This window comes from Gadus macrocephalus, chromosome 14, assembly GCF_031168955.1.
Source record: "Gadus macrocephalus chromosome 14, ASM3116895v1".
In the NCBI taxonomy this organism is placed as follows: domain Eukaryota; kingdom Metazoa; phylum Chordata; class Actinopteri; order Gadiformes; family Gadidae; genus Gadus; species Gadus macrocephalus.
In genome coordinates this window covers 8,144,399-8,162,987 of record NC_082395.1, presented here as the reverse complement: position 1 = coordinate 8,162,987, position 18,589 = coordinate 8,144,399, and the positions used below count along the sequence as shown (strand labels likewise).

The following is an 18,589-nucleotide window of genomic DNA, read 5'->3' as shown; positions in this document are numbered from 1 at the left end:
TGGATGTAAATAAATGTAGACTGCTCTCATATAGCAAAATGGGTTTATGCAAATCTTGAAGTACACACACACACACACACACCACACACCACACTTTCTGGGATTCAAGAACAGGGACATGTGTAGTTTGACGATCCAAATATCATGTTATTGTTTCTTTAGTAAACCATTTGGCAGTTCATACCCAATTGTTTACTATGATGGGTTTTAAGCTTGGTAAATCGGCAAAAAACCCAAAGAAGGCTACTTGAATAGGGAATTTGTCTATATTGTATCCATAACCCGTTTATGATTGGGATGAGATTGCGTCAAAACCCATCAGATAGACATGAGTCTGATGACGAATGTCAAATCCATTATTCATAAGCTTGAAGAGAGAACATTTTGCCTTTTCAAATGCATTTTGAAAATCCTGGCTTTGGATCCTGTTAAATCGTGGAGAAAGTCCAATTGTCCCCAGAAGACAGGTATGTAGTGACAAACAAACTGAATCAGAATATAGTCACTTTAGTAGATAAAGGTCATAAAGTATTCAAATGAAGTCAAAAATTAAATCGTCAATTCAGTTTATTGGAAAAATGTGATGGAATCAATTTCATGAGTATACATTAAATACTGCAGAGAGCAAACAGGTTTGTCCAGGTTTAACAAGTCTTAAACTAAAAGATTATTGGAATGTTTTTTTATATATATTTATATATACTGTACACAAAACCAAATATTGTATCCATTACAAAACATATAGGTTCACTTAAAGTAAAAAAATATACATAAATGCAGTCCAAATGATTAAACTGTTTTTGTTCAATGAGCTTCTCCTAAAACCATTCTTAAAAGAAAAAAAGATGTCACTCAAACTTTGCACTTTTTGTGTAAATAAGTCTTATCGTCACAAAGATCATTTAAGTTTTTTGAATAAATTAAATCATTGCCAAAACTTTTAGAGATTTTCTAGAATAACGTACCCTGTAAACTAAAAATTGGCCCTATTTTAGTATCATTATTTGAATTACATGCACAAAACGTAATTATTAAAATAAATCTAAAATTACACGCATGAATAATGAAAAAAAACATTAAAAAAGAGCAACATGCATAAAAGAAAACCATGGCAATATCAACTTCCACACAAAGACTAAAATTATGTAAAATACATGAACTAAACAAATAATAATAAAAATAAAAAAATTAGTGATGGCTGACGTTCCAGTTTTCCTATTCATTTGTTCTACTAAATCAACTAAACTTGGATTTTTAAACCTATCACAGAGAAACATTAGTCTCATCTTCTTCTTGGAAATTAGTTACTTAGTCAAGCCGAAACTGAAGAACTTTAGTAAATTGTAGCCTGCCTGAATGTAGCCCATGTGACTACAGTGCAATGCTTGCCTTTGAAGAGGCCATTACAACAGTTTAAACATTCTCCACCTTTTTCCAATCCGTCCAGCTTAACCATTTCGCTGTTAATGTCACATTTTCTGCTTTTCTCCTTTACGTATCCAGACCAAATAATATTAAAAAAAAGTTTATCAGCACACATATGGTCTAAAGTGCTCAATATAAATTGGACAGGAAAACAGTAAGCACTCAAAAAATGTCCCAAATTTAACCAAAAAAGTTGAATAGAAAAATCTTCCCATACTTCCCTTCTGTGAAACTGCAGGCCCTCAAAGTTTCAATATTTTGAAACTTTGGTGTAGTACTCAGTGCGTACGTTCTTACAAAGGCAAATCGAGAGGATCATTCCCAAAACCTGTGAAAAAGAAAAACAATCAAGTCAACCATTTTCAGCCTCAGATTAAATAAGCAACTTCAAATGGACACAAAAACACAGAATTGGTCTCAACTGCGAGTACGCTTCCTCTAGCCAAAATACCTAAATGAGTTGCTTCCTTATTATTTAGGTACTTTGTGAAAGTTCTTCACGAAAAGAGAGGCGTATGTCTATTTACTATCGGGAGCGACGTTAAAGCGGCTTCCTTTAACAATGAAAGACCATAACTAAGAAAGAAACTTGATGTTAGATTGACCAACATATGCCATGGAAAGATGAAGTGTATAATTTACACACAATGTTTCCTTTGCTTACTACTGAAATGGAAGCTTCCTGCACTAACAATAGGCCTATAACTGCTCCTTATTAAGGAACTGGCAACTGTAGACACAGTCCCACAAGTCAGTTTAAAGGGATACGAGTAAACATATGCAGCGAACCGGAGGCAAATGCTAAACCAGCTAAAAATCCCATTCTGCACAATGATGAATTTGGGATTAAACTAATTGTCTGAATCTGGGTGAAACAGTCAATTCGAAGGGGAATACATCTGCATTCATATGCACCATTATAAGCGCAGGCAATGATACGTGATTTCCACTTTGCAAGGTAATGACGTTTATTTTCTTTGGATTTTTTTTAATCTGCAAATTCGCCCAGATGTTGACATCTTGTTATGGCAATTGTGAGGGTTTTAAGTTAGGAGTCAATCTCTAGGTTTTAGAGAAATCAGATTTTGTGCCATTATTTGCGCCAAACGAAGACATATGTACTTTCTGCTTATCCTAGCAAAAACATTATAAAAACTAATTTGCAGGTGCCATGTTTCCATTTTGTATGTTTTAAAGGAGACATATTATACCACCAGTTGTGAGTGTGATTAGCCTTACAAGCCGTTTCGAAAATGTGCCCCATATGACATCACTAGTGGGCGTGTCCACTTAGATCTGTGATGGATAGATAATAGGGATGGGCATGAGGAATCGATTACTCGAGTACTACTCGTTACAAATGAACTCGGTTGGTGGATAGGCAAACTCGAGTTTGCATATACACACACAAACAAAGTTTTCTGAAGCAAATGTATCAATTTTCTGTCGGCGCCACTAACGCATGACGTGGGCACAAAGAAAATTAAATGCATCCATTTCCATGGCGCGTTCCGTGGCGTGTGCAGGCACGCCAGAATTCAAAAAGTTAAGAGATAGCGGTTAAAGCAAACCGCAGCGAAGAATTGAAATACTTTAAAGAAATAGGAGATCATAAGGTGAAATGTAAAATATGCCAAGCGAAATCGAGCTACCAGAAAGTACTATGCGGCAACATATGCTCCTGAAACACAACAGTGAGTTCGGGAAAGCAGACCCGCAGCAACGGTGAAAGTGAAAGTGTGTCGGCTATATTTTCACCGCCGCAAGACGCAGCTGTAATCCCGGGGGCGTGTAGAGAAGATCACAACGCTGAGTATTTCCATAGTCCATTTGCTGCCGTTTTATTTGCAGCTTTAAGCATTTATTTGCAATGGTTAGGCTACTTGTTTCGTTTTTTTTAAACTGTTACAGGCCTTGGTTCGACGTGATTTAAATTGTGAGACGCATATTTATTTTTGTAAGGGAAATGTGTTTTGAACGTTTGCAAAAATAAATAATGAATACTCTGATAACTCTGACTGTTTTGATGGAGAATAAGCATTAGGCCTACATGTTTGGTTGGTAATATTGCCGTTCATCATCAGGCCTATTCCTGCAGCAGATGCGTTGCATTCTAAAAATAGATTTGATTTAACGAGTACTCGATTGATCCTCGAGGAATTCCTTCGATCACTCGAGTTTGGAATTTACCACTCGTGCCCATCCCTAAGCAACGTTTACTTCAGTCCACTGGTAGGCTGGTAGACTGATCTATCCAGCACAGATCTAGGTGGACACCCCCACTAGTGATGTCATATGGGGCAGAATTTCCAAACGGCTTGTAAGGCTAATGACACTCACACCTGGTGGTATAATATGTCTCCTTTAATGAATCGCACTGTACCTCGATCACAGCCACGGCCAGACAGATGCCTAGGACCACTCCCACATTGGTGATAAGCCACCCCTCCACACTGGCTGAGCAGCCCTGGAAAAAACACAAAGCAAACCCTTGTAACCCCACAGAACCATACCACACAGTCGAATAACTTTAAGCAGAGCCACCTAGATTGCCCTTTCCAATCAAAACCACAAGGCAAACCGGATCTTCACCAAACCACCAGGGCTGTGGCGGAAATCAAAGGGAAACTGCAACGAGGGATCCGATTCATACCTGTGCAGTGACATTTTTGGTCTGCGACATCAACTCGCCATGGACCATCGGTTGGACCATTGCACCCTGGGCGTTCTTCTAATCCCACCAAGGGCATCAATGGTTCAAATTCTTTGCAATATATGTTGGCGGAAGCCGAGTTGATGTTGCAGGCAGTGACTTTTTCAAAACACGCGTCGGAAGGAGTTCTCTCATGTCAGATAAACGCAGAGTGTGACGGGGGTCCCCCTGAAGCAAGCCTCTACTTACCGCTTCGTACACCGGCCACTCTGATGTCTGGGCCTCACAGAAGCCGCTGTCGGAGGTGTTCCCCGTTGCCAGGGAAATGTTCTGGCAGGAGCAGGGGAACAGCAGCTGGGAGCTGTTAACGATCACCATGTTGCCATTCCAGTCCGCGTGACCAGTCCACCCACAGCAGTCCATCTACAGCCAGGAGCCCCGCGGAAGGGTTAGCAAGAGGTTTGTGAGGGAGAGAGATGTTAGGCATTTGACACGCATGGAAGAGGTTATGGGAGGACAAGACCTTAGTCCTCATTTTAAAGCATGCATACAAGGCTTCACTGAGGTGGCTTTACTAGCCATGGTCAGGAAAGACGGGGTTGTCTCAGATCAGGGTTTACTTGTGTCCCCAAAGTCCCGAAGTCCATCAAATGTGCCTGGTGTCAATTGTCTGTGGAACAGACGTCTATTTGCTTGATCAAAAAATAAGTATGCCAATCTTAGCTGTAATCCTGTTTATTGCAGAGTTGAAATCGGTTTAACCCTTAAAATGGATCTGTGAGAAATGCTTTTCAGCCATAACCCCATCGGAAAAGAAATCTGAGCGATACAAATAACCAGCGCAATGACGTTCTGCATCGCTAAAGATATGATGCCTATAAGCACAGTTGAGAAACAGGGCTTTAAAAAGCGAATGAGTCTCATAGATGCATAGTAAGCTCTCTCTCAGTACAGTTATATATTTGTCATTTTATTTAATCAATGTTCAGTATACTATCTCACAGCAGTTATTTCCATATTATTTTACTTATTTAATCAATTTTAGTATCCTACCTCTAAAATGTTGGAGAAGTTTGAAACAAGGCATTTGATTTGCTGGGAATCTCAGCAGTTACTCACATTATTATTTTAATTATTCAGTGTTTAACCCAATGCCATGTCAGTTTTGTTGAATGTTTTTTTTTATTATGAACCATAATTAACCTTCTGGTTTCTTTAGGGTTCAGTCCTAAGAGAGTACAGTCCTAAGAGAGCGTTATTATAAAATATACATTCTGATAATCATCTGTATCCATCAATATCATAATCATATTGTAATATAATTTCTGGCCATATGGTCCAGAGTACCTACAGCGGCACTTCAATTTTGTATTCACTCCAACATTAGTGGCAGATATCAGTGTGTTCTAAACCCATGGAAGACCAGTTGAGGATCCCTCCATTAGGTTCTCCTCTGGCTCCACCCACCGTCCGCTGGATGTAGTCCCACGCCTGCTCCGTGCTGGAGTTCTTGGTGCCGTAGCTGTCCAGCACCTTGGTCACGATCTTGGACATCTCTGTATTTAACTGTCGGAAAGAAAAAAAAAAAAATAGATTTCTACTTAAAGATGTCTTTTCCCCCCAGGCTAAATAAACAAAGTTTTTAAGTTTTAAGGTTTGTGGCGTACACAATGGTACAGCGTTCACTGTTGAACAGAGGATTGAGAGGACTGTGTTAAGGTGTGTCATAATGAAGACTAGATGAAGGTAAATGACTAATTCATAGCAGGCAAACATCATTACCAACTGAGAGTCCCAAACTCTGTCAGGATGAATACGACTGCAGGGGCCCCAGTCAGATCATTGCAAAAGTAACAAAAAAGCAGATCTCCACAAAGCCTTGAAAGTTAATTTGGCAAAGAGCACAGTTTAATCCCACTGCGCACTGGCTGCCAATGATTGCTGACAGTAGAGCCCGTCATCCTAGACCGCTGGCTTTTACTGGGAAACATGTGTGAGCGTGGTTGACGAGGATCCTTAGGATGGTTTGGTCGGTCAACTTTCTTCAAAATGACTTTTACTTCTTTCTTCGAAGTGTCACTCAGATAAATCGTGTGTTTTTTTTACCAATTTAAACTGTTTCAGAAACTACAAGAAATCTATTTTGTAGCGTCTGCCCTATTTTGAAATGTCACACAACATCTTTAAACTCTAAAGTGGGCATGGCGCTGCACCGCCACCAATGTGCTTTGGGGAGAAACCTGATGGATATGCATCAATCAAAAACTAGTTTTTCTACAAATGCCATCTTGTTTACCCAGACCCCCACCCCATCATGCACTCCTGCTGATGGATCTGCAAGAGTTTTATTTTGGATGTCTTAAATTAACTTACTTTAAAAGAATGGATGAAGAAGCAACCATTTGTTAGCTGCCAGTCTGACCAAACAAAGACACCAGCTTCTCGGATCTTCATACTCATGCCTAATTTCCTTGGTGGCGATTGATCCCACTAAAGTCTGGTTAATTGTGACATTAGCCTATACCTAAAATGTACACCAGGGGGTGCTAGTCAACCAAATTATGTCACTAATTTAAATCTTTGATTGACAAGGGGCAAGAAAAACTGCATTCCTCAACTTAACAAAGGAAGAAAAATACTTGGACACAATAAGTGGAGAATGCTGACCTTATGTAACTGGGTTTGGTCAAAACCTAACATGAACTGATTTAGGAAATATGAAAGAGAACTGGTTAAAAGGAAGCGTCATCACTCACCACGTCTTTCTGGAAATAGATGAGTGCACCTGCCGCCACCTGGGCCAATAAGATCAGCAGGAGGCAAGCAAAGTACTGTGGAAAATACAGCAATTATTAAAAAAAAAAGTATTTATCTTCTTATCTGTGTTTAGACATTTGGCCATAACAGAGATTGTTGGGACACACACACACACACACACACACACACACATACCAGGCCCAGCAGACAGCGGATCTCATAAATGGCTCCCAGGCATCCAACAAAGCCCATCAGCATGGAGAAGGCTCCTACACCAATCAGGATGTACGAGGCCGCTTTCAGAGCCAATGAGGAGTCCTCTGTAAAAACAACACATTCTACATCAGGTTTGTCATGTCATACAATGTCATACATAATTGGGTCATACATCCAATGACTTAAAGATAAAGAGACGATTAGCCGGCTTAGAAGGTAGTTATTCATGCTCAATGTAGTTTCTCATAATGACCAGACTTCTTTGTACCTGAAGTGAATATAGCCATCGTCAAGCTATTCGTGCATGTAATGTTTTCTTGACAGCAAAGTATTTGGTTGAAAGGTGCATGATCATGTGAAGACACATCGGCACTTTCCAATAAACATCTTAGCTAAAGAAAGTACATTTGAAACACACTATTAGGGGAAGTGGACCTGTTTACAGAAGGAAAGGAAACTAAAAGGAATCTGCACACCAGTCAGGTTTCGGCTATGGCCAAAGTGCCAGACTTCTTGACTAAAGTGACGGTACAAATGCTAACGCGTCATCCCACCTTTCAATAGTAAAGAGGAAGGGAGCACTTACAAAGAGGATTATGAAATGAACTAGTTATAACATGAGGTTACATCATTTGTGATATTATCCATGGACAGCACCTGTTTCTGTGTTACACAGATCTACACAACAAGGTAAGAAAGAAGCACTTGTCGAGTACAATACTGTGACTCAACTCCATAGCAATAATACGCCCAAGCGTTCAAAAGACTCCTGTGGTACCACATTGTGGGGGTAATGCAATAGGGATTCAAGAAAGCAGTAAAAGCACTGCGCTGCAAAAGCGCAGTGCGCAGTTTAACAGATGTGTTGGAGAAAAAAAAATAATAATCCCCTGAATGGAATAGCATCCAAAACAGATTTGGAATTGCATTAGTCTGCAATCAGACCTCCATGCATACTATGTAATCAATTAAAAACAAAAAAGGGGTCCAAAAACATGCCAAACCCGCTTGCAGCTTCTGCACAGATCCTCTGTGGTTTAGGCAGGTCGCTATCGTGAGATACAACAGCGTCAAGGACGCCCGTTATGTGGTATGCATTAAATCAAAGAGCCTAGGAGAGGAACCTTAGGAGACTGGAGTCAGGAACGTTTACAGTCCCTCTTGATATTCCATAAACACTCCTGCAGAATAGCACCAATTAAAAACAGTCACACTGTTCATGTACAAATGACACACACACACACACACACACACACACACGTCAATCCATTTGGGAATAGGTTTAGCTGTTCCTATATGTTTTGCGCATGTGAAACTCATAATATGTGCACATTTGCAAAACTGGTGACATGGGACAGCTTCCTACGGATTCAACCACCACCCTCCCCCGATGAGTGTATTTGGGAGAACAGAGGACCCTTTAGTGCTACGGCCTGTTTCATTCACATCGTGCAACCACCATAGTCATCCCACAACCCAGCGGTTTCATGTTCGAGTCACTACAGGCCTCGGGAAAGACAATAACAACAACAACGTGGCCTAAAGAGAAGCAGCATTGGGATGACGTCATCCACCGCATCAAGCTGGGCCAAGCTCATTGGTTCACCCCTGTGCTCATCAAGCTGGGCCAAGCTCATTGGTTCACCCCTGTGCTCATCAAGCTGGGCCAAGCTCATTGGTTCACCCCTGTGCTCAACAAGCTGGGCCAAGCTCATTGGTTCACCCCTGTGCTCATCATGCTGGGCCAAGCTCACTGTTCACCCATGTGTTCATCATGATAGGCCAGGCTCACTGGATCTCCACTGTGCTCATTCTGAAACGTGCCATTGATCGCACAATCAATACATCTCATTTAACAGCAGCCGAACAAGCAACCCACTGTACTTTAACCCACTACTACTTGTGGTTCATGTCGAATGACACCCAGTACTCAGAAGCCTCTCTCATAGTGTGTGGATGTGTTGGCAAGCGGGCATTGGTGAGTAAGGGACTGAGGGTGCTGGGCTGATGTGATGCATGCTGGGAGCAGAGCAAAAAGAGGCCAGTGTCTTTCCATAGGACACCTGCGACACACACACACACACACACACACACACACACACACACACACACACACACACACACACACACACACACACACACACACACACACACACACACACACACACACACACACACACACACACACACACATTCCGTTCGTAATGTGCACTTCATTTGTATTTTCTATCAATACTGAAACTTTCTTGCACATAAGACGAGAGCAAGAGAAAGAAACAAAGAGATTGAAAACGGGTCGAGCGAGTTGTTCCCTTAGGCCGTTGTTTCCAAAAATGTGTGCTGCCCTACATGCACTCTACAAGTGGATAGCAAATCCTCTTGTGCCATTTGTTGCCTATTATGCATGCAATACAAAAACCTAATTTATAGTTACCAAAAATGACATCATCGCCGCTCCCACGCATTATTCATATGTTGCCTTTGAAATGTTGCCGCATTTCACAGAGAATGTGCCAACTGCGTTCCGAATCATAGATGTTTATCAGCCATGTTTAATAATAACAAGGAAAACCTATAAAGGTTACTACCAACCACAGCTTTCCCATTCGTTACTTTACATGTTCAGTGCCCCCTATTGTCAAGGAGAATATCGCTGATTTTGAAAAAGCACATACAATAATTGACAGACAAAAGAAAAAAAGACTGCCAAATTGAAAACAGGCACTTACGCAGGACAGCTAAGAAGCTCTGATTGTCTAAAAGGAGCCAAAGACCGAAGCCCATGATGACAGCCCCAAACAGCTGTGGAAATAAAAAGAGAAAGGGGTGACTTTAGCAGGGGTGCAGAAGGTCTGGGACATGCTTACTACCTTCAGTGAGTGAGTGAGTGTGATGCATACGCGAATCTGTTCATAGTAAAAAGAACAAAGTTGGGTCTAACTTTAGCCTTTTTCTTTGCATTACATCAGAATACATTAGATACATTCATTTCCCCATTAGAGTAGGGGAGGGCTGAGTGAGAGAAGATGCACGTGTACAGAACGGGTCATCATTACTCATTTTCACATAAGGTCAAGCATAGATGACTGGCTGGCATAAGAGAAAACTCACGAAGAAGATCAGGTTGAAGACGAAGAGGAAGTACTTGGTGACTCTGGTACAGCCTTCCCCCATGGTTCTGGATCTGTAGAAACAGGAAACCAGAACGTCATGTTTCAAAAGTACACATACAGACAGGTGGAGAGTGCCAAGTACATGGGCCATGGTCCACAAGGGAAATTAGTAAATGATGGGAGCTCAGTCTTGTAGATCCAACTATCAGTGTATTAGGGCTGTTCTATACTGGAAAGAACATTTGTGGTAATGACATTAGATGAAGCATGACAGAGATAGATTACAATCTAATAAGTATACACATAGATCCCAGAATAACCTATATATGCATTCTGAATGGGATTGTTTTATATCAAAGCCATTGCATTGAGTTTATTATTTAAAATAAGTCACAAAAATCACTCGTATACCGCCACAGGATATGGGATCAGTTAAAACAGCAGACACAACACTGCATCCCTATGTGACGTGCACGTTCCCATTACCATCACAAAAGAAAGACAAAACAGGCGAGAAGGTGTCTGTGAATGTGTGTACGTGCATGCGTGTGTGATATGGATTTGCTGTGAGAATGAGCTTGATGTGAAGCAGTGGTGACAGATGCAAAGGAAACACTGATCTACATTGGCTAAGCTGGCCTGGATGTTCGCGATAGGGGCTGGGGCAGTTCAATCTCTGGGATTACACTCTACACCAGCCATCATAATTAAACATACAATGCGAGTTAAGTCCAAACAGAAAAGTGTGAACGGAGTTGTGTACAGAGTCGTGCACAGGCCAGGCGTTTCCCCTCTGTCTCCAGTTAAAAAAGAAATCACTTTGCTAGAGCCAAAGCTAGGCACCATCTCTCCAGTCTCCATTAGCTCACTTCATTCTAGTCTTCTTTCTGACAATACAGAAAGAAAGAAAAAGAATATGCTACATTTCCACAGCTGCATTCTCCCTCATTCCCTAAACGTGTTATCTCCTTCTACCATTAATCATGTGCAGTGCCCCTTTTATTAGGGTGCACTAAATGTACAGATGTTACAGAGTTATGTAGCGATGGTTCAATAGACTCGTTTTTTTGGGCTGGATGGGCACTGTGCCTTGGCAGCCGAAAAGCCAATATTCCCACTGCTGGAAGTAGGTTAGTGTTACAACATGGCTTATGTTCCACTTCTACTCTGGATGGTCTGTTTGGGATTAGTGGACACCCTGTGAAGAGAGCCGTGTCTATGTATGCAAGCATGTACTGTGTGTACAGACCTGTTCTTGTGCAGGCACGAACGGAAAGAGAAAGAAAATACTAGTTGTCTTTGGATGAACAAGAAAATGTAAACCTGTGTTTTTAACTAGTAACTTTTATGCCGCCAGTATTTACTAGGGTTGGGTATCGTTTGGGTTTATCCGAAACCTGTGCCTTCTCTGTACTTTTTAAACGGTTCCGGTGCTAAAACGGTTCTCAAACCGGTACCTAAAAGAACGAAACCGCACACACATGCACAACTTGTTATGAGTTTCACATTAAGCAGAAAGTCAGCGGACACTGAGTTGAAGTTTAGGACATAGCACACGTTGTCACACACGCTGTTGAATGGCAACAGTGTTTGCTAGCCTACTAGATATGCAAGATTGACGGTTGGCATTAAATTAGTCAACTTACACCAAGAGGAAAGGCTGCTGTGACTGATAAACATTAAAAAAAAAGAATCTATATATATAATCATATAATAACACGGTGAAAGCAGGCAGGCACGCAGTGTTTACATTTGCGTGCATGGCGCAATATTACTGCCAAAGTCATATATAAAGCAGGTGCGCAAGGCAGCCACAGGAGACGCCAACATTGTTTTCAACCGCTCGGTACCGCGGCGTATTAATTCATACGTTTTGAAAAGAAGAGAAAGTATTTGAAGTGAATAAGCGACTCTGTTTTGGATTTGTTTATGAACAGATGCATGCATGCATCGTCTTTGAGATTGTTTGTTACTTTGAAATCACACACACACACACACACACACACACACACACACACACACGATCTTCAATCAAAACAACATCAAGTAAGTGATGCCGCAGCGCTTTGACAACTCCGTCCCAAGGCGCCCATATGTTGAAAGCCGTGACACTCTTTTACCAGTTGGCCTGAAATACCAGGCCTCATAGTAATGGACTTATAAAGAAAGTCGTAGTCGTTCCATGCTTGTTTAGAAGCGCAACATTGAAAAGGGTCCCGTCAGTGTCACGCAACGTTGCGAACGTTGTGTAATCAAATACACCTGTATGGCGGTATATTACAGAAAAACTCATAACGAAAATACACACCGTTATTCGGTGTGAACCGGTATACCGCCCAGCACTAACGCAAGTTGACACTGCAACACCATAGGGATGGGGCAGGGGGCATTAAAATAAGTCAGGCATCGTTATGTGAAATGTGCGTTCTTATTAGATCTTGGTACTACCGTTTACGTCGGAACCCGTTCCCTACTGGAACCTAGTTTTGTTGCTCAACCCTACTATTTACTCCATTAAAAAACATTGGAACTAGAAACATTTTAAACATAAAATGCTCCCATCAAATGTCAATCAATTCAGGAAATGTCTATAAATGGTTTTATTCTCGTCAACTTTTCCTCCCACCGTGAGAATATCTCACACGTAATAATCGTCTGAAAATGATATAGCTGTAAATGTAGCTACAGCTCAAGCCACTAGATGGTGCCGTTGGGAAAACATACATAGTGCAGGTTTAAGTTTGGATGAACATCTGGAAGTCCCACAACAAGAGAGAGAGAACCGAATAGAGTGGCCACCCCCTAACTTAACTAAAGTACTTTGAGTTACTCAATCTGATACCGTTGATGGTTTGCTCAAATTTGGCCTGGCTGTGGTCATATTGTCAATACATAGGAATGCCAAAGTAGTAGATTATAACCAGACACATTTTAGAAAAAGCTGAATATATTGTTTTAGCTCTGGAAGTGTTTAAAATCCAATACTTATCCAACTAAATATGTTTGTATCCAATTGGATGAAATTAACCTGAGTAGTGCATGTTTCTGTTCCACTTGAAGAGAAGCTAGGGAAAATCTACAACATTGCTTGTTTTAGCAGCTTAACAAAAAGGTTTTTTTCACATAGTTTGATAACAAAACTCTTTGCAACAAATGTGCCCTCTTATTAACCTGGCAACACATTTATCACATTGGATCTTCATTATGCAGGATACTTGGAAGTAATAATGTCTGATAAAACAAAATAAAAACAATATTACAAAGTAAAAAGACTGCATTTGCCATCCTAGTGTCGCAAAAGATGGCAAGTACAGCAAAAGATTAAATTTACATTTGCTAAGAGAACAATGTTACTGTCCAATTAAAAATGTGATGCTGCCATTGTCTTAACCACTTTGTGAGTACATCTGTTGGTTGAGCCTTGTCCCTTTAAATTAACATGAACTCTTTTGTTCTTTGAAATACTCTTTTTATTTAAAATCGAACATTGATGATTGTGGACTTCTGAAACCATTGGTGTTCAATAACACAGCAGTGAAGCATAAGGCTGGCTCTCACCCAAAACTCTTACTTGAGTTATTGTTCTTCATTTCTATTATCAAGAAAAATCGTCAGGCGATGTGTGAGGTCGGTTCCCATCTCAAAGGAGGAATAGGCATCTTTTCTATAAAAATGAGTGAAACTGTGTTGAAACCAGGTCGAGTCACCTGGCAATCCATACACCGCTAAGATTATTTTTAAGTTTTATGTGGTTTCCTTTATGGATCAGGACAAACAAGCCTTTCCATTCCGCTGTCCGTTGTTTCTGCTTGATCAACAACTGCTGTATTGAGCTGTACCAGGCACCGCCACCACACCAGCACACTTGCACTGAATGACGCCAGAGAGGAGGGGATGGGGTGGGGGGGAGGGGGGGTATTAATGAGTTGACTTTGATAAAAGTAGAGTTTCACTGTCTTTGTGTTTGCATGGGTCATTGTACTTTCCAATGATGACGTTGAGTTCAGAGATAACATCAGTCTGATGAGGTATTCAGAAGCTTTGTTCAACCCTCACGGTCTTACAGATTCACTACGCTATAACAAGGGGAGGTCAAATATTCTACAGCCATGATTGCTATGTGATCTGCCTGTGATCTGATCTGACTCAGTCAACTAACTACTAACAAAAAATAAAAGGCCAATGATCAAAGATAATCAGAAATCCTAGTTCTCTGATTGGCCAGTGAGTGTGGTGTATAGGACTAGACACTGCAACCAATTAAGAGGAGTCATAAGCCTTGTTTGCCCTAGCATGTTGAAAAACTGGGGAGTAGGTGAATGACCTTGAGAAAATGTACTAATCATGTGTCATGTTCTTTACCATGACACAGCTCAAGGACCCTCTGATGAGGAAGCGGGTTTTTCATTTGTTTTGGTGATTCCTACAAATAAAAAAGAACCCTAATTTCCACCATTCGGTCACTGAATATTTAAAAAACATCAATGTTTTTTCCCGTTTGCTGTAAAAGTGTACGTTCAACCCACCAATTTTCAATCGAACTTGATTTTGTTTGGTCGGCAACAGAGTTCGAATGAGCGTTCACGCCACCCCGAACAAACCATACTATCAGAGTAAACGCTCCAGGGTTAGATTCAAATGGACCCAAACAGCTCAGGTGTGAACGCAACCTTGTAATAACAATCTGAGATTGCCAGTGGCAAATACAAGCACTTTAAGCGGACGTCCATTGACAAGGTTTAAGGGTAACCGCCAACGGGCTGCAATGCCTTAAAGACTCCAGGGTAGAAAAATCTTGCAGTTATCCACATTTCAAGAAATGTGCAGGGGAAATGTAGCACTACCATACATGCTACACCATAGACAGCACTCAAGATGTGGACACACACACACACACACACACACACACACACACACACACACACACACACACACACACACACACACACACACACACACACACACACACACACACACACACACACACACACACACACACACACACTCAATGAGATAATATGCACCCCATTCTTGTTCTCACCCCTCTCGTCTCGAAAGAGCGAAGGACAGGGCCCCTACATAGAGTGCCCCCCTAAAACAATGGCAGCTTTTAGACTGAATGTTCTTCTTGGGCAACAAAGGAACAAATTGACCCAATTAGAGAGGACTCCAGCTTCACATTTCCTCCAAACAAAAACATTCTCAACACAAACCACTAATCCATTTCTAGCCTGAAACCTCTACCAGCTCAGTTGTTAACATTTAGACTCTCACATCAGACACCTGATTCCTACTTGATATGCATTACGAAAAATGTTTAGTTATCCAGATTGTTTTTGGAGAACCAGTTCCACAGTGGAAATGATGTGGGGGGGATCCTCATAATGGAAGGGTCGTGCCTGGACTTGTCAACGTGTAACCCGCCTGCCGAAAACCCCACCTCCACCCTTCATTGAGTGATAGTCTCAGACTATCCCCTTCACCCTCACCTCGTAAAAACAGCCTGTCAACTTTCATGGTAAATGTAAGCACACCGAGATTCACAAAAACAAAATGTCTTAACACTTGTTCTTCTCCTGAACCTGAGCTCATGGGTTAAGAGCCTGAAGAGTCAAAATAAATACTGAAAAGCAAACAGACACTTCATGTCACAACATCACAACATCATTTTGTTTTGCATGAATTATTAGGCGTGTAGGTAGACCTGAAGGGCAATTCCATTGAACAGGGTGGACTGGTTATGAAAATCCCTGAGTGGAGTTCACTTGAGAGGAGTTCTCCGAGATTCTCCTGAAAAGGTGTACAGAAAAAAAAAATACCCTGGTTTCTTGTGCTGTTGTTATCACCTATTCAGTCACATTCTACCTTCTGAACAATATTGAGCTTCAAAACTTGAGGCCGTTTAAAGAGAGGTAATCAGTGTGTGTACAAAACACATCCAGAATTTACAAATAATCCGATGCTGATTAGTGCTGACATTACCACTAGGCTATATGCCTTTTCTTTAAAGTAGGCCAACCTTATTCTCAAATATGAATTATAAGCCTATGTTTAGCCAGATATGACAATTGTTTACAGGAGTCTGGCAAATGTGTGACTTCCCAAATTAACCATCAAAAAACATCACAATCTTATTTTATCTATAGATCTATAATAAAGAGCAGTCCTTCATGAAAATGAAAGGCAACGTGATTCCTAGATAGGCCTACTGAGCTATTGAAAACACTTAGCCGATATCATTAGGATTAGGCATTAAAAAAACGCCAGTTATAACGTGCCAAATCGCTCATACTGTCCACTGCCTAAAACGAAATCTACATTCGAATCCTCTGTACAGAAATGTAATGATGGACTCTCTGACCAACAGCAGAGCTACGTCTGCAGTTCATCGCGTAGTCCTACATTACTTCCACACGTGCCACATCACCAGTCATATTTAGTTATCCAAATACAAATATCAAAATAAAGGCGTTTATGAACGCCCGACAATAACGTAACTAGCCTTTCTTCGCTGCCACAATTCGTACACGAACTCACACCAGACTACATGTTAAATGTAAGAGAAACAAACAGCGAACCGTATGTAAAAGTTTAACGTCGCCTGTAATTAGGTAAAGGTTGGGTTTGTCTTACGTCCAGCTACTTACATCTTTGCGTCAAGTTAAGGAGAAGTTGATAACAGTGTGCTTTCCGTGTCCTGAGAAAACTGGACTCCAACTTGGACCCGATGACCTAGACAGTGAGAACAATAAAGCGGTCTGAACTGAAGTGAACACAACCACACGGAGCACGCGAGTCTCTCTGTGCTCTGGTCCCTCCACCATGTGGTAGATATGGGAATTAACGTGTCAGATGCCCCTCTTTAACCCCTAAAGCCCCCTCGCAGTCGATAGGAATTATTGTAGACCTACTCGTTGGATTAACACAATAGCCTTCTCTGGAGTGACAATTTGATGGTTTTGTGGGTGAGGGGACACTAACGTTTAATGTAGATGTATCAGAAATAATACTAATGAAACATGCCAAGGGACAAAGCAACCATATTTGTTGATTATTTGTTGGTAATTTTTGTGTGCTAAGATTTTTATTTAAAATTATTCTAGGGAATATCAACATCAAAATTAAAACCCCTTTTCATTTATGGAAAATAATTTAAAAGAATACTCTAGTTACTAGAGTATTCTTTTAAATTATTTTGCAGAGCTATATACTAGAGTCCAGTATATAGCTCTGCTACAAAGTCATCCCTACACCATGTAAGCTTCATTATGTGGACGTACACACAGCCTGCAATGTGCTTTGGTACCAGGCAAAAGCAGCAGCACCATTCATTTTAGACCTGTGTGTGTGAATGTGTGCATGCACGTGTGTGTTTGTGTGTGTGTGTGTGTGTGTGTGTGTGTGTGTGTGTGTGTGTGTGTGTGTGTGTGTGTGGTGTACTGTGAGGTCAGGGTCTCTCTAACACTGTATAGTACAATAGACCTCCACAGCCTTCATTGCATAGGTCTCCAGTAAATCCAGTTATAAGTGATGCATGACTCTTATTCAGCACAAAGAGACATTTTCTTTTTGTGTTCTCCTGGGCAAAAAAACAGTAAGGTATGATCGAAGAAAGGAAATATATTACAACAGTTAGTGTTGAACAATGCTGGGATTAGAGTAGTATGTAGTAAAAGAACAGAAGACCCCTGCTGATTAGGATAAGATAATAACTTTATTTAGAAGTTCAGTTGTTGGCCCATGGAATATAAAAAGATGCAATAATAAAAGAAAGAAAGTTATAGAATGTCCAGCATACGTATACATACATACATACATACATACATACATACATACATACATACATACATACATACATACATACATACATACATACATACATACATACATACATACATACATACATAAAATGATAACTGTGTTACAATTATCAATAATTATTTATTATTGATTATTATCATCAATTATTTCCCATTACTGAGAACATAACTAGCCTGGCTACCAGACGAATCTTGTGAGCTCATGTTTCATTTTCTCTGCAGATAAGGTCTGGCTTCCCTCCCATACAAAAGGGATCGCTTCTCCCAGGCCCAAAGGGCAACTTGGAGAGGCTGTTAGAGTCTCCATGGGCCAGGAGAGCTCTTCTCGATGGCTACAGGCTCCAGTTCCCGATGCCAACCTCCGAAACACAGGGGCATTTGGGTCACCAACGTGGCCGTCTGTGCCAGACGGGAGGTCTTCTGGCTGGAGATTGCGTCCCTTCTTTAAAAGGCTTCTAGAACAGCACAGTGGGTTCTATTCCAAATCGTTCCCAAAAAGGGACACCGGTTTCAGTCGATTCTAGACCTCAGAGGTCTCAACGTTTGTTTAAAGGTACTTCTGTTGGGGATGCTTTCACCTGCTCAGGTCCTTCAAATTATTTCCA

The 18,589-nt window shown here is 40.9% G+C and overlaps 1 protein-coding gene across 2 annotated transcripts; it reads right to left on the bottom strand.

The window, feature by feature from the left end:
- Positions 1–549: 549 nt before the first annotated feature.
- On the bottom strand, positions 550–17,033 carry LOC132471814 (CD82 antigen-like). 2 transcript variants are annotated; one of them, XM_060071105.1, is made up of 9 exons: positions 16,812–17,033; positions 10,163–10,235; positions 9,781–9,853; positions 7,031–7,155; positions 6,835–6,909; positions 5,546–5,644; positions 4,328–4,501; positions 3,809–3,892; positions 550–1,753 (listed from the first exon to the last, which is right to left on the bottom strand). In XM_060071105.1, the coding sequence occupies exons 2-9, from the start codon at positions 10,223–10,225 to the stop codon at positions 1,676–1,678; spliced, it is 771 nt and encodes a 256-aa protein (XP_059927088.1). In that variant the 5' UTR covers positions 10,226–10,235; positions 16,812–17,033; the 3' UTR covers positions 550–1,675. The 2 variants fall into 2 exon arrangements, with proteins under 2 accessions (XP_059927088.1, XP_059927089.1); XM_060071106.1 differs by having other exon boundaries at positions 16,798–16,992.
- Positions 17,034–18,589: the final 1,556 nt, after the last annotated feature.